Below are 13,678 nucleotides of genomic sequence, written 5' to 3' on the forward strand. Positions count from 1 at the left end.
TTTTTCACCACACAGCTGGTGTGTACAGACCACGTGAGATCCTCTGTGATGTGGATGCTGTTCACCCTCTCAATCCCACATCCACTGATGTCAATAGGGGTTAGCCTGTCTCCATTCCTCCTGTCGTCCACAACCAGCTCCTTTGCTTCTGCGACATTGAGGGAGAGGTTGTTCTCTTGACACCACTGTGTCAGGACGATGGCTTCTTCCTCTCTGCAGGCTGCCTCGTTACTATTGAGACTAGGCCAATCAGTGTAGTATCATCACAGACTGGAGCTGTGGGTGGCAACACAGTCGTGGGTGTACAGAGAGTAAAGGAGGGGGTTTAGGACACAGCCCTGGTGTTGAGGAATCAAGAAATACAACAGATTTTATAAAAAGATATGTAAATAAAGACTAACAAACAACTAATAAGCAAAGGTAAACAAACTGCAAATTAAAAGTAATACTGAGATTTGTACACAATTGATGTTTCGATCTGAGACGCTTCATCAGGACACTTCGGTTCTGGTGAAGGGTTTCGACCTGAAATGTCGACTGTTAATTCCCCTCCATGGATGCTGCCCGACCGGCTGAGTTCAGCGTTGGGGTGAGTGAGGTTATCCAGGCCGGTTCAGGAGCCTGCTGGTTGAGGGGTGATAACTGTCCCTGGTGTGAGACCCGAGGCTCCTGTACCTCCTGCCCGATGGGCCTGGGTGATGGGGGTCTTCGATGCTGGATGCAGATCGGTACGAGGAGCTGTTGGCCAGACAGCGACAGCTCCTCGTCGAGCAGTCCCCCCCCTCCTGCACTGACTCCCCTTCCCCTCCCCTCCCCAGATCATCTCTGGCCAATTCCTGTCGGACAAGAAGGTGGGGATGTACGTGGAGGTCGACATGTTCGGGCTGCCCATCGACACCAAGCGCAAATTCCGCACCAAGATCGTTACCAGCTCGCTCAACACCGTCTGGGAGGAGGAGCCCTTTGTCTTCCGCAAGGTAGTCCCAGACCCCCCCCCCCCACCCCCGGACTCTCAGCGCGGGGCAATGGGGGAGTGCAGGGTGGTGGGGTTGAGAGAGATGAGTGCGCAGCGTGCAGAGATCTTCCCCTCCCCTTCAGTTTTGGCACAACTCTTGTCTCCTGCCTGCTTGTGTCTCTCCGTCTGTCTCCCACCCTCTGTATTTTCATATTCTCTCCCTCCTCTGTAATTGCATTCACTCTCTCTAGCCCCCCTCTCCTGCCCTCACTCACCCCTCCTCCCACTCTCTCCCCATCTCCCCCCACCACACTCTCCTCCCTTCTCCCCCTCTCTCCTCCCTTCTTCCTTCATCCTCCATTTCCCTTCTCCCCTCGTCCCCCCTTTCTCTTATTTCCTCATCCTACGACCCTCTCGCCATCCCCTCCATCACGTATCCCTCGCTCCCACCCCCGCAGTGACGGTGGGGCCTCCAAGTCCACCCTTTCCTTGGGCTTGGGCCACGTTAGACCGACCCCCTCCCTCCGCGCCTGCAGAGTGAGCCCCTCCCTCCGCGCCTGCAGACCGACCCCCTCCCTCCGCGCCTGCAGACCGAGCCCCTCCCTCCGCGCCTGCAGACCGAGCCCCTCCCTCCGCGTCTGCAGACCGAGCCCCTCCCTCCACGTCTGCAGACCGAGCCCCTCCCTCCACGCCTGCAGAGTGAGCCCCTCCCTCCACGTCTGCAGACCGAGCCCCTCCCTCCACGTCTGCAGACCGAGCCCCTCCCTCCACGTCTGCAGAGTGAGCCCCTCCCTCCACGTCTGCAGACCGAGCCCCTCCCTCCGCGCCTGCAGACCGAGCCCCTCCCTCCGCGCCTGCAGACCGAGCCCCTCCCTCCGCGCCTGCAGAGTGAGCCCCTCCCTCCGCGTCTGCAGACCGAGCCCCTCCCTCCGCGCCTGCAGACCGAGCCCCTCCCTCCGCGCCTGCAGACCGAGCCCCTCCCTCCGCGCCTGCAGAGTGAGCCCCTCCCTCCGCGCCTGCAGACCGAGCCCCTCCCTCCGCGTCTGCAGACCGAGCCCCTCCCTCCGCGTCTGCAGACCGAGCCCCTCCCTCCGCGCCTGCAGACCGAGCCCCTCCCTCCGCGCCTGCAGACCGAGCCCCTCCCTCCGCGCCTGCAGAGTGAGCCCCTCCCTCCGCGTCTGCAGAGTGAGCCCCTCCCTCCGCGCCTGCAGACCGAGCCCCTCCCTCCACGCCTGCAGAGTGAGCCCCTCCCTCCGCGTCTGCAGACCGAGCCCCTCCCTCCGCGCCTGCAGACCGAGCCCCTCCCTCCGCGCCTGCAGACCAAGCCCCTCACTCCGCGCCTGCAGAGTGAGCCCCTCCCTCCGCGTCTGCAGAGTGAGCCCCTCCCTCCACGCCTGCAGACCGAGCCCCTCCCTCCACGCCTGCAGAGTGAGCCCCTCCCTCCACGCCTGCAGAGTGAGCCCCTCCCTCCACGTCTGCAGAGTGAGCCCCTCCCTCCACGCCTGCAGACCGAGCCCCTCCCTCCGCGCCTGCAGAGTGAGCCCCTCCCTCCGCGCCTGCAGAGTGAGCCCCTCCCTCCGCGCCTGCAGAGTGAGCCCCTCCCTCCGCGCCTGCAGAGTGAGCCCCTCCCTCCGCGCCTGCAGACCGAGCCCCTCCCTCCGCGCCTGCAGAGTGAGCCCCTCCCTCCGCGCCTGCAGACCGAGCCCCTCCCTCCACGCCTGCAGAGTGAGCCCCTCCCTCCGCGCCTGCAGACCGAGCCCCTCCCTCCGCGCCTGCAGACCGAGCCCCTCCCTCCGCGCCTGCAGACCGAGCCCCTCCCTCCGCGCCTGCAGACCGAGCCCCTCCCTCCGCGCCTGCAGACCGAGCCCCTCCCTCCGCGCCTGCAGACCGAGCCCCTCCCTCCGCGCCTGCAGAGTGAGCCAACGCTCTCACCCTCTCCTCCCGCAGGTCGTACTGCCAACACTCGCCTCGCTACGGGTGGCCGTCTTCGAGGAAGGCAGCAAGTTCATCGGCCACCGGGTCCTCCCAGTCTCAGCGATCCGGCCCGGTAGGTGAGGGTGGGGATGGTTTTGGGGGAGGGGATAGGACACTTGGGTGGGGGTTGCTGATACAACTCGTGGGACGACCCACAGTGCAGCAACCAGACTGTCTGCAGAGAACGCTTGTACAGTTCCAGGAGGTGGGTTGTTCTTGGGGAGTGGAGGCCAGAGGGGGGTTACGGAGACGGGGAGGGGTGTAGGGACCAGAGGGGGTTACAGAGACGGGGAGGGGTGTAGGGACCAGAGGGGGTTACGGAGACGGGGAGGGATGTAGGGGCCAGAGGGGGGTTACGGAGACGGGGAGGGGTGTAGGGACCAGAGGGGGTTACGGAGACGGGGAGGGATGTAGGGGCCAGAGGGGGGTTACGGAGACGGGGAGGGATGTAGGGGCCAGAGGGGGGTTACAGAGGGAGGGGTTTAGGGGCCGGAGGGGGTTACAGAGACGGGGTGGGGTGTAGGGGTCGGAGGGGGTTACAGAGACGGGGAGGGGTGTAGGGGTCGGAGGGGGTTACAGAGACGGGGAGGGGTGTAGGGGTCGGAGGGGGTTACAGAGACGGGGAGGGGTGTAGGGGTCGGAGGGGGTTACGGAGACAGGGAGGAGTGTAGGGGTCGGAGGGGGGTTACGGAGACAGGGAGGGGTGTAGGGGTCGGAGGGGGTTACGGAGACAGGGAGGGGTGTAGGGGTCGGAGGGGGTTACAGAGACGGGGAGGGGTGTAGGGGTCGGAGGGGGTTACAGAGACGGGGAGGGGTGTAGGGGTCGGAGGGGGTTACGGAGACAGGGAGGAGTGTAGGGGTCGGAGGGGGTTACAGAGACGGGGAGGGGTGTAGGGGTCGGAGGGGGTTACGGAGACAGGGAGGAGTGTAGGGGTCGGAGGGGGTTACAGAGACGGGGAGGGGTGTAGGGGTCGGAGGGGGTTACGGAGACAGGGAGGAGTGTAGGGGTCGGAGGGGGTTACGGAGACAGGGAGGGGTGTAGGGGTCGGAGGGGGTTACGGAGACAGGGAGGGGTGTAGGGGTCGGAGGGGGTTACGGAGACAGGGAGGGGTGTAGGGGTCGGAGGGGGTTACGGAAGGGAGGAGTGTAGAGGTCGGAGGGGGTTACGGAGACAGGGAGGGGTGTAGGGGTCGGAGGGGGTTACGGAGACAGGGAGGAGTGTAGGGGTCGGAGGGGGTTACGGAGACAGGGAGGGGTGTAGGGGTCGGAGGGGGTTACAGAGACGGGGAGGGGTGTAGGGGTCGGAGGGGGTTACAGAGACGGGGAGGGGTGTAGGGGTCGGAGGGGGTTACAGAGACGGGGAGGGGTGCTGGAGTGGGGAGTGATTGATTTTCTCTCGTTCTCTCTCCTCACCCACCTGCCTTCCCTCTACCTCTACTCTGTCCTGCTCCCCCCCACTCTCTCCCCTGTCCTGCTCCCCCCCACTCTCTCCCCTGTCCTGCTCCCCCCCCACTCTCTCCCCTGTCCTGCTCCCCCCCCACTCTCTCCCCTGTCCTGCTCCCCCCCACTCTCTCCCCTGTCCTGCTCCCCCGCACTCTCTCCCTGCTCCTCCTCACTCTTCCCCCTCCACCCCTCCTCACACCCCCACTGCACAGGTTACCGCTACATCTGTCTGCGGAACGAGGCGAACCAGCCCCTCCCACTGCCTGCGCTCTTTGTCTTTACGGAGGTGAAGGACTTCGTCCCAGACACACACGCAGGTCTCTGCCTCCCTGGGCTCCCTGCCCTAAACTCACGACCGTGTACTCGGTGTCGAGGGAACTTCACTCTGTGTCTGACCCTGGGAGTGTGTGATGGGACGGTGTGGAGGGAGCTTCACTCTGTGTCTGACCCCGGGAGTGTGTGATGGGATGGTGTGGAGGGAGCTTCACTCTGTGTCTGACCCCGGGAGTGTGTGATGGGACGGTGTGGAGGGAGCTTCACTCTGTGTCTGACCCCGGGAGTGTGTGATGGGACGGTGCGGAGGGAGCTTCACTCTGTGTCTGACCCCGGGAATGTGTGACGGGACGGTGTGGAGGGAACATCACTCTGTGTCTGACCCCGGGAGTGTGTGATGGGACGGTGTGGAGGGAGCTTCACTCTGTGTCTGACTCCGGGAGTGTGTGATGGGACGGTGTGGAGGGAGATTCACTCTGTGTTTGACCCCGGGAATTGTGATGGGACGGTGTGGAGGGAGATTCACTCTGTGTCTGACCCCGGGAGTGTGTGATGGGACGGTGTGGAGGGAGCTTCACTGTGGGTCTGACCCCGGGAGTGTGTGATGGGACGGTGCGGAGGGAGATTCACTCTGTGTCTGACCCCGGGAGTGTGTGATGGGACGGTGCGGAGGGAGCTTCACTCTGTGTCTGACCCCGGGAGTGTGTGATGGGACGGTGTGGAGGGAGAGTCACTCTGTGTCTGACCCCGGGAGTGTGTGATGGGACGGTGCGGAGGGAGATTCACTCTGTGTCTGACCCCGGGAGTGTGTGATGGGACGGTGTGGAGGGAGCTTCACTATGTGTCTGACCCCGGGAGTGTGAGATGGGAGTGTGTGATGGGACGGTGTGGAGGGAGATTCACTCTGTGTTTGACCCCAGGAATTGTGATGGGACGGTGTGGAGGGAGATTCACTCTGTGTCTGACCCCGGGAGTGTGTGATGGGACGGTGTGGAGGGAGTTTCGGTGGGAGGGTGTGATGGGACGGTGTGGAGGGAGATTCGGTGGGAGTGTGTGACAGGACGGTGTGGAGGGAGATTCGGTGGGAGGGTGTGATGGGACGGTGTGGAGGGAGATTCGGTGGGAGGGTCTGATGGGACGGTGTGGAGGGAGATTCGGTGGGAGGGTGTGATGGGACGGTGTGGAGGGAGATTCGGTGGGAGGGTGTGATGGGACGGTGTGGAGGGAGATTCGGTGGGAGGGTGTGATGGGACGGTGTGGAGGGAGATTCGGTGGGAGGGTGTGATGGGACGGTGTGGAGGGAGATTCGGTGGGAGGGTGTGATGGGACGGTGTGGAGGGAGTTTCGGTGGGAGGGTGTGATGGGACGGTGTGGAGGGAGATTCGGTGGGAGGGTGTGATGGGACGGTGTGGAGGGAGATTCGGTGGGAGTGTGTGATGGGACGGTGTGGAGGGAGATTCACTCTGTGTCTGACCCCGGGAGTGTGTGATGGGACGGTGTGGAGGGAGCTTCACTCTGTGTCTGACCCCGGGAGTGTGTGATGGGACGGTGTGGAGGGAGATTCGGTGGGAGTGTGTGATGGGACAGTGTGGAGGGAGATTCGGTGGGAGGGTGTGATGGGACGGTGTGGAGGGAGATTCGGTGGGAGTGTGTGATGGGACGGTGTGGAGGGAGATTCGGTGGGAGGGTGTGATGGGACGGTGTGGAGGGAGATTCGGTGTAAACAGAAGAATTTGTCTGGCTATTCAACAGATTATATCAAGGCTCTGTATAATCCGATCAAACACGTAAACCTGATGGAACAGAGGTCCAAACAGCTGGTGTCGCTGACCGGTGACGATGAGGTGAGTGGCATTCAGACCCCCTCCACCCCGGTCTGATTCCTCCCTCCCTCCGTCCCACCCTCTGCTGTCTTTCTAGACCTGTAGTTGGCTGTGAATTCTGTTGAATTTCTTCCTGTCCGTCTACTCTCTCCCCCAAGGCTCACTTTCTGCTCGTATCTCGTGCTCCCCCGATTCCCTTTCGGACGTTGCTGGTGAATACCTCCCACCCGCTCCATCATTCCGGTTCCCATTCCCCTGCCAAATTAAGTTAAATCCTCCCTAACAGCCGTATTAAACCTTCCCGCCAGGATATTGGTCCCCTTCGGGTTCAGGTGTAACCCGTCCTTTTTGAACAGGTCATACTTCCCCCAGAAGAGATCCCAATGATCCAAGAATCTGAAGCCCTGCCCCCTGCACCAGTCTCTCAGCCACGCATTCATCTGCCTGATCCTACTATTCTTGCCCTCGCTGGCACGTGGCACAGGCAGCAATCCTGAGATTACTACCCTGGAGGTCCTGCTTCTCAGCTTCCTTCCTAACTCCCGGAAATCTCTCTTCAGGACCTCCTCCCTTTTCCTCTCTATGTCATTGGTACCAACATGTACCAAGACAGCTGGCTGCTCGCCCTCTCCCTTCAGGATATTCCGGACCCGATCCGAGACATCCCGTACCCTGGCACCTGGGAGGCAGCACACCATGCGGGTATCTCTCTACCAGGCTCACAGAATCTCCTGTCTGTTCCCCTGACTATGGAATCCTCTACGACTACCACATTCCTCTTCTCCCTCCTGCACAACAGCGCCAGGCTCAGTGCCAGAGACCCGGTCACCGTGGCCGTCCCCTGTCAGGTCATCCCCCCCACCCCCCAACAGCATCCGAAACGATATACTTGTTGCTGAGGGGGGCAGCCACAGGGGTACTCTCCACTATCCGGGCATTTCCCGTCCCTCTCCTGATAGTCACCCAGTTTTCTGACCCCTGTAGCCTCGGGATGACTACCTCCCTGTAGCTCCTGTCTATCATCTCTACACGTTCCCTAACAAGCAGTAGGTCATCAAGTTACAGCTCCAGATCCCTAACACGGTCTCCGAGGAGCTGCATCTCGGTTCACCTGGCACAGACGTGGCCATCAGGGAGGCTGGAGGTCTCCCAGGATTCCCACATCTGACACCCTGAACAAAGCACTAACCCTGCAGACATGCTACCTAATTCTACAGGAGCGAAACAAGGAAAAATAGGTCTCCAAACACACGAACTTTTTAAACCGTTAGCTGTGTGAGCCCTGCTGTTCCTCCGTCTGTCCGGGCCGATTCGTCAAGGGGAGGAAAAGAGATGGGGCCTCGCTCTCGCCTCTTCCCGTTACCGCCTAAGCCTTCCGCTCACTCCGCTGCCCCGTTGCACAAGGTGGTCTTTTTAAACTCTCCCCGCTGCCCTGTCTACGTCACGCGCCTGCGCAGTCTCGCCCTTCTTGTACTCGAAGAAGTTTTTTTAAAAACTGCCTTCCTTCAGAATTTAGCCCTTCTCGTCCCTAACGTATCTGCCTGTGCCACCACCCCCAGCAGGGCACCCCCACCACGAAAAGCCTACCTCCGACATCCCCCTATACTTCCCCGTCGCTTTAAAATTATGCCCCCTCCCCATCCTGTATTAGTCATTTTCTGCCCTAGGGCCGTCTCTGGCTGTCCACTCAATCTCTGCCCCTTTGGACTCCTCTATCAAGTCACCTCTCATCCCCCTTCACTCCAAAGAGAGAAGCCCTCACTGGCTCAACCTCTCCTCGTAAGACGCACCCTCTAATCCAGGTAGCATCCTGGTGAATCTTCTCTGCACCCTCTCTAATCCAGGCAGCATCCTGGTGAATCTCCTCTGCACCCTCTCTAATCCAGGTGGCATCCTGGTGAATCTCCTCTGCACCCTCTCTAATCCAGGCGGCATCCTGGTGAATCTCCCTCTGCACCCTGGTGAATCTCCTCTGCACCCTCTCTAATCCAGGCAGCGTCCTGGTGAATCTCCCTCTGCACCCTCTCTAATCCGGACAGCATCCTGGTGAATCTCCCTCTGCACCCTCTCTAATCCAGGCAGCATCCTGGTGAATCTCCTCTGCACCCTCTCTGATCCAGGCAGCATCCTGGTGAATCTCCTCTGCACCCTCTCTAATCCAGACAGTATCCTGGTGAATCTCCTCTGCACCCTCTCTAATCCAGGCAGCGCCCTGGTGAATCTCCTCTGCACCCTCTCTAATCCAGGCAGCGCCCTGGTGAATCTCCCTCTGCACCCTCTCTAATCCAGGCAGCATCCTGGTGAATCTCCTCTGCACCCTGGTGAATCTCCTCTGCACCCTCTCTAATCCAGGCAGAATCCTGGTGAATCTCCTCTGCACCCTCTCTAATCCGGGCAGCATCCTGGTGAATCTCCTCTGCACCCTCTCTAATCCAGGCGGCATCCTGGTGAATCTCCTCTGCACCCTCTCTAATCCAGGCAGCATCCTGGTGAATCTCCTCTGCACCCTCTCTAATCCAGGCACGTCCTGGTGAATCTCCTCTGCACCCTCTCTAATCCAGGCGGCATCCTGGTGAATCTCCTCTGCACCCTCTCTAATCCAGGCAGCATCCTGGTGAATCTCCTCTGCACCCTCTCTAATCCAGGCAGCGTCCTGGTGAATCTCCTCTGCACCCTCTCTAATCCAGGCGGCGTCCTGGTGAATCTCCTCTGCACCCTCTCTAATCCGGGCAGCATCCTGGTGAATCTCCTCTGCACCCTCTCTAATCCGGGCAGCATCCTGGTGAATCTCCTCTGCACCCTCTCTAATCCAGGCAGCATCCTGGTGAATCTCCTCTGCACCCTCTCTAATCCGGGCAGCATCCTGGTGAATCTCCCTCTGCACCCTCTCTAAAGCCTCCACATCCTTCCTGGAACGAGGGGACCAGAATTGATCACAGTGTTGGCTGTCACATTTCACTGTATGTTTGAGGTGAAGAGGAATTTCTTTAGCCGGAGGGTGGTGAATCTGTGGAATTCATTGCCACAGACGGCTGTGGAGGCCAAGTCAGTGGGTATATTTAAACCAGAGGCTGATAGGTTCTTGATAAGTCGGGGTGCGGAAAGTTACAGAAGGCAGGAGAATGGGGTTGAGAGGGTTAATAGATCAGCCATGATGTAATGGCGGATCAGACTCGATGGGCCGAATGGCCTAATTCTACTCATGTCTTGTCTTCCGATAAACACGTGACAGATAAAGCTAATCTTTTAAACAAGCTTTCCGTTCTCCCTGTGCAGATTGTGCAGATGGACCATAAATCCGCCCTGACTTAATAAATTGCTCTTTCCTCCCCGGTCCGCTCTCTGCTCATGCCCAGGCGTTGCGGCCGCTCAGTCTGGAAGCCCCCAACCCCGCGGAGGAGCTGAAGAACAAACCAGACGTGTGCACTGCAACCCCGATCTCCAGGGGCTCCCTCACTCTGTCCATCGGCGAGACCAAGCCGAGCGTAGAACCAGGTACCTGGCGCGGCTGTGGGCAGCGGGGAGAGTGGGCTAGCGTGTGTCTTTGCCGGGTTTTTGCCCCGTGACCGAGTGGGTTTTCTCCCATTCCCCCCTCCCCAAGCGACGTGCGGGGTGCGGGCTCGGTGGGTGAATTGGCCGCTGTTAGTTGGCTGAGGGGTCAGATCTGATGTGGGATAAAATGCGATCGGTGTAATGCTGGTCGGGGCTGAGAGTAAGGGTCCGCGGGCTCCTGCTGCTAGATTGCTCACCAGGTTTAAACCACGGCCATGTTTAATGTCCCCGCCTGTTTCCCCCCCTTCCCAGGTAACTGCCGTCTGCAGGAGGATCCGATTCCCAGCATTTTATCAGGTGAGTGCAGGCTGGGCCTGGGTAGTTACCGTGGCAACGGGAGGCCTGGGCCTCGCTGTTGAGTCCTCTCATAGAATGTGGGACGGTACAGGCCGCTTGGCCCACGACCCGCTCCACAGATTGTAGCTTGTTGTTGGGGGTTGGTTGAGGGGCAGATTATAGTCTGGGTGGGGTTAACCCATGAGTAGGAGGGGGAGACTCGGTAGCGCGTGCCGGGGAGGGCGGGGTTCTGCACGTCCCCTCTCACGGGTGTTTTTGTGTGCTGGCGGGTCCCTGCCGGGTGCAGAGGTGACGACGACACCGGTGGAGGAGCTGAAGACGCACAAGGCCTACATGAAGCTGCTGAAGAAACAGCAGAAGGAGCTGCAGCACATGCAAAGGCGGCACACGAAGAACATGGACGCCCTGCGGAGGGACCACGCCCAGCAGCTCAGTGAGGTGGAGAACAACGCCGCGCGCCGGCGCTCCCTCGTCACCCGCGCCATCAAGCAGGGCAGCAAGACCATGTGAGTGTGCACAATCCCTCCCCAACCTCCCATTCCAAACCTCCCTCCCCAACCTCCCATTCCAAACCCCCCTCCCCAACCTCCCATTCCAAACCTCCCTCCCCAACCTCCCATTCCAAACCTCCCTCCCCAACCTCCCATTCCAAACCTCCCAATCCTTCCTTCCCCTCCTCAACCTCCCATTCCAAACCTCCCTCCCCAACCTCCCATTCCAAACCCCCCTCCCCAACCTCCCATTCCAAACCTCCCTCCCCAACCTCCCATTCCAAACCTCCCAATCCTTCCTTCCCCTCCTCAACCTCCCATTCCAAACCTCCCTCCCCAACCTCCCATTCCAAACCCCCCTCCCCAACCTCCCATTCCAAACCTCCCTCCCCAACCTCCCATTCCAAACCCCCCTCTCCAACCTCCCAATCCTTCCCTCCCCAACCTCCCATTCCAAACCTCCCTCCCCAACCTCCCATTCCAAACCTCCCTCCCCAACCTCCCATTCCAAACCTCCCTCCCCAACCTCCCATTCCAAACCCCCCTCCCCATCCTCCCATTCCAAACCCCCCTCCCCATCCTCCCATTCCAAACCTCCCTCCCCAACCTCCCATTCCAAACCTCCCTCCCCAACTTCTCATTCCAAACCCCCCTCCCCAACCTCCCATTCCAAACCCCCCTCTCCAACCTCCCATTCCAAACCTCCCTCCCCAACCTCTCATTCCAAACCCCCTCCCAACCTCCCATTCCAAACCTCCCTCCCCAAGCTCCCAATCCTTCCCTCTCCTCTCCAACCTCTCATTCCAAACCTCCCTCCCCAACCTCGAATTCCAAACCCCCCTCCCCAACCTCCCATTCCAAACCTCCCTCCCCAACCTCCCATTCCAAACCTCCCTCCCCAACCTCGAATTCCAAACCCCCCTCCCCAACCTCGAATTCCAAACCCCCCTCCCCAACCTCCCATTCCAAACCTCCCTCCCCAACCTCCCATTCCAAACCTCCCTCCCCAACCTCGAATTCCAAACCCCCCTCCCCAACCTCCCATTCCAAACCTCCCTCCCCAACCTCCCATTCCAAACCTCCCTCCCCAACCTCCCATTCCAAACCTCCCTCCCCAACCTCCCATTCCAAACCTCCCTCCCCAACCTCGAATTCCAAACCTCCCTCCCCAACCTCCCATTCCAAACCTCCCTCCCCAACCTCCCATTCCAAACCTCCCTCCCCAACCTCGAATTCCAAACCCCCCTCCCCAACCTCCCATTCCAAACCTCCCTCCCCAACCTCCCATTCCAAACCTCCCTCCCCAACCTCCCATTCCAAACCTCCCTCCCCAACCTCCCATTCCAAACCTCCCTCCCCAACCTCCCATTCCAAACCTCCCTCCCCAACCTCCCATTCCAAACCTCCCTCCCCAACCTCCCATTCCAAACCTCCATCCCCAACCTCCCATTCCAAACCTCCCTCCCCAACCTCCCATTCCAAACCTCCCTCCCCAACCTCGAATTCCAAACCCCCCTCCCCAACCTCCCATTCCAAACCTCCCTCCCCAACCTCCCATTCCAAACCTCCCTCCCCAACCTCGAATTCCAAACCCCCCTCCCCAACCTCCCATTCCAAACCTCCCTCCCCAACCTCCCATTCCAAACCTCCCTCCCCAACCTCCCATTCCAAACCTCCCTCCCCAACCTCCCATTCCAAACCTCCCTCCCCAACCTCCCATTCCAAACCTCCCTCCCCAACCTCCCATTCCAAACCTCCCTCCCCAACCTCCCATTCCAAACCTCCCTCCCCAACCTCCCATTCCAAACCTCCCTCCCCAACCTCCCATTCCAAACCTCCCTCCCCAACCTCCCATTCCAAACCTCCCTCCCCAACCTCCCATTCCAAACCTCCCTCCCCAACCTCCCATTCCAAACCTCCCTCCCCAACCTCCCATTCCAAACCCCCCTCCCCAACCTCCCATTCCAAACCTCCCTCCCCAACCTCCCATTCCAAACCTCCCTCCCCAACCTCCCATTCCAAACCTCCCTCCCCAACCTCCCATTCCAAACCTCCCTCCCCAACCTCCCATTCCAAACCTCCCTCCCCAACCTCCCATTCCAAACCTCCCTCCCCAACCTCCCATTCCAAACCTCCCTCCCCAACCTCCCATTCCAAACCTCCCTCCCCAACCTCCCATTCCAAACCTCCCTCCCCAACCTCGAATTCCAAACCCCCCTCCCCAACCTCCCATTCCAAACCTCCCTCCCCAACCTCCCATTCCAAACCTCCCTCCCCAACCTCGAATTCCAAACCCCCCTCCCCAGCCTCCCATTCCAAACCTCCCTCCCCAACCTCCCATTCCAAACCTCCCTCCCCAACCTCCCATTCCAAACCTCCCTCCCCAACCTCCCATTCCAAACCTCCCTCCCCAACCTCCCATTCCAAACCTCCCTCCCCAACCTCCCATTCCAAACCTCCCTCCCCAACCTCCCATTCCAAACCTCCCTCCCCAACCTCCCATTCCAAACCTCCCTCCCCAACCTCCCATTCCAAACCTCCCTCCCCAACCTCCCATTCCAAACCTCCCTCCCCAACCTCCCATTCCAAACCTCCCTCCCCAACCTCCCATTCCAAACCTCCCTCCCCAACCTCCCATTCCAAACCCCCCTCCCCAACCTCCCATTCCAAACCCCCCTCCCCAACCTCCCATTCCAAACCTCCCTCCCCAACCTCCCATTCCAAACCTCCCTCCCCAACCTCCCATTCCAAACCTCCCTCCCCAACCTCCCATTCCAAACCTCCCTCCCCAACCTCGAATTCCAAACCCCCCTCCCCAACCTCCCATTCCAAACCTCCCTCCCCAACCTCCCATTCCAAACCTCCCTCCC

General features: G+C 60.3%; 1 protein-coding gene across 1 annotated transcript in view; it reads left to right on the top strand.

The window, feature by feature from the left end:
* LOC140717682 (1-phosphatidylinositol 4,5-bisphosphate phosphodiesterase beta-3-like) overlaps window positions 1-10,860 on the top strand; it is a 112,639-nt gene extending 101,779 nt beyond the window's left edge. The window contains exons 21-27 of the mRNA XM_073031324.1: window positions 819-977; window positions 2,903-3,002; window positions 4,585-4,689; window positions 6,398-6,489; window positions 9,825-9,963; window positions 10,273-10,317; window positions 10,604-10,860. Of these exons, the coding sequence (XP_072887425.1) occupies window positions 819-977; window positions 2,903-3,002; window positions 4,585-4,689; window positions 6,398-6,489; window positions 9,825-9,963; window positions 10,273-10,317; window positions 10,604-10,827 (864 nt within the window). The 3' untranslated portion in view covers window positions 10,828-10,860. The remainder of the gene's footprint in view (window positions 1-818; window positions 978-2,902; window positions 3,003-4,584; window positions 4,690-6,397; window positions 6,490-9,824; window positions 9,964-10,272; window positions 10,318-10,603) is intronic.
* Window positions 10,861-13,678: the final 2,818 nt, after the last annotated feature.

This window comes from Hemitrygon akajei, chromosome 28, assembly GCF_048418815.1.
Source record: "Hemitrygon akajei chromosome 28, sHemAka1.3, whole genome shotgun sequence".
NCBI lineage: Eukaryota > Metazoa > Chordata > Chondrichthyes > Myliobatiformes > Dasyatidae > Hemitrygon > Hemitrygon akajei.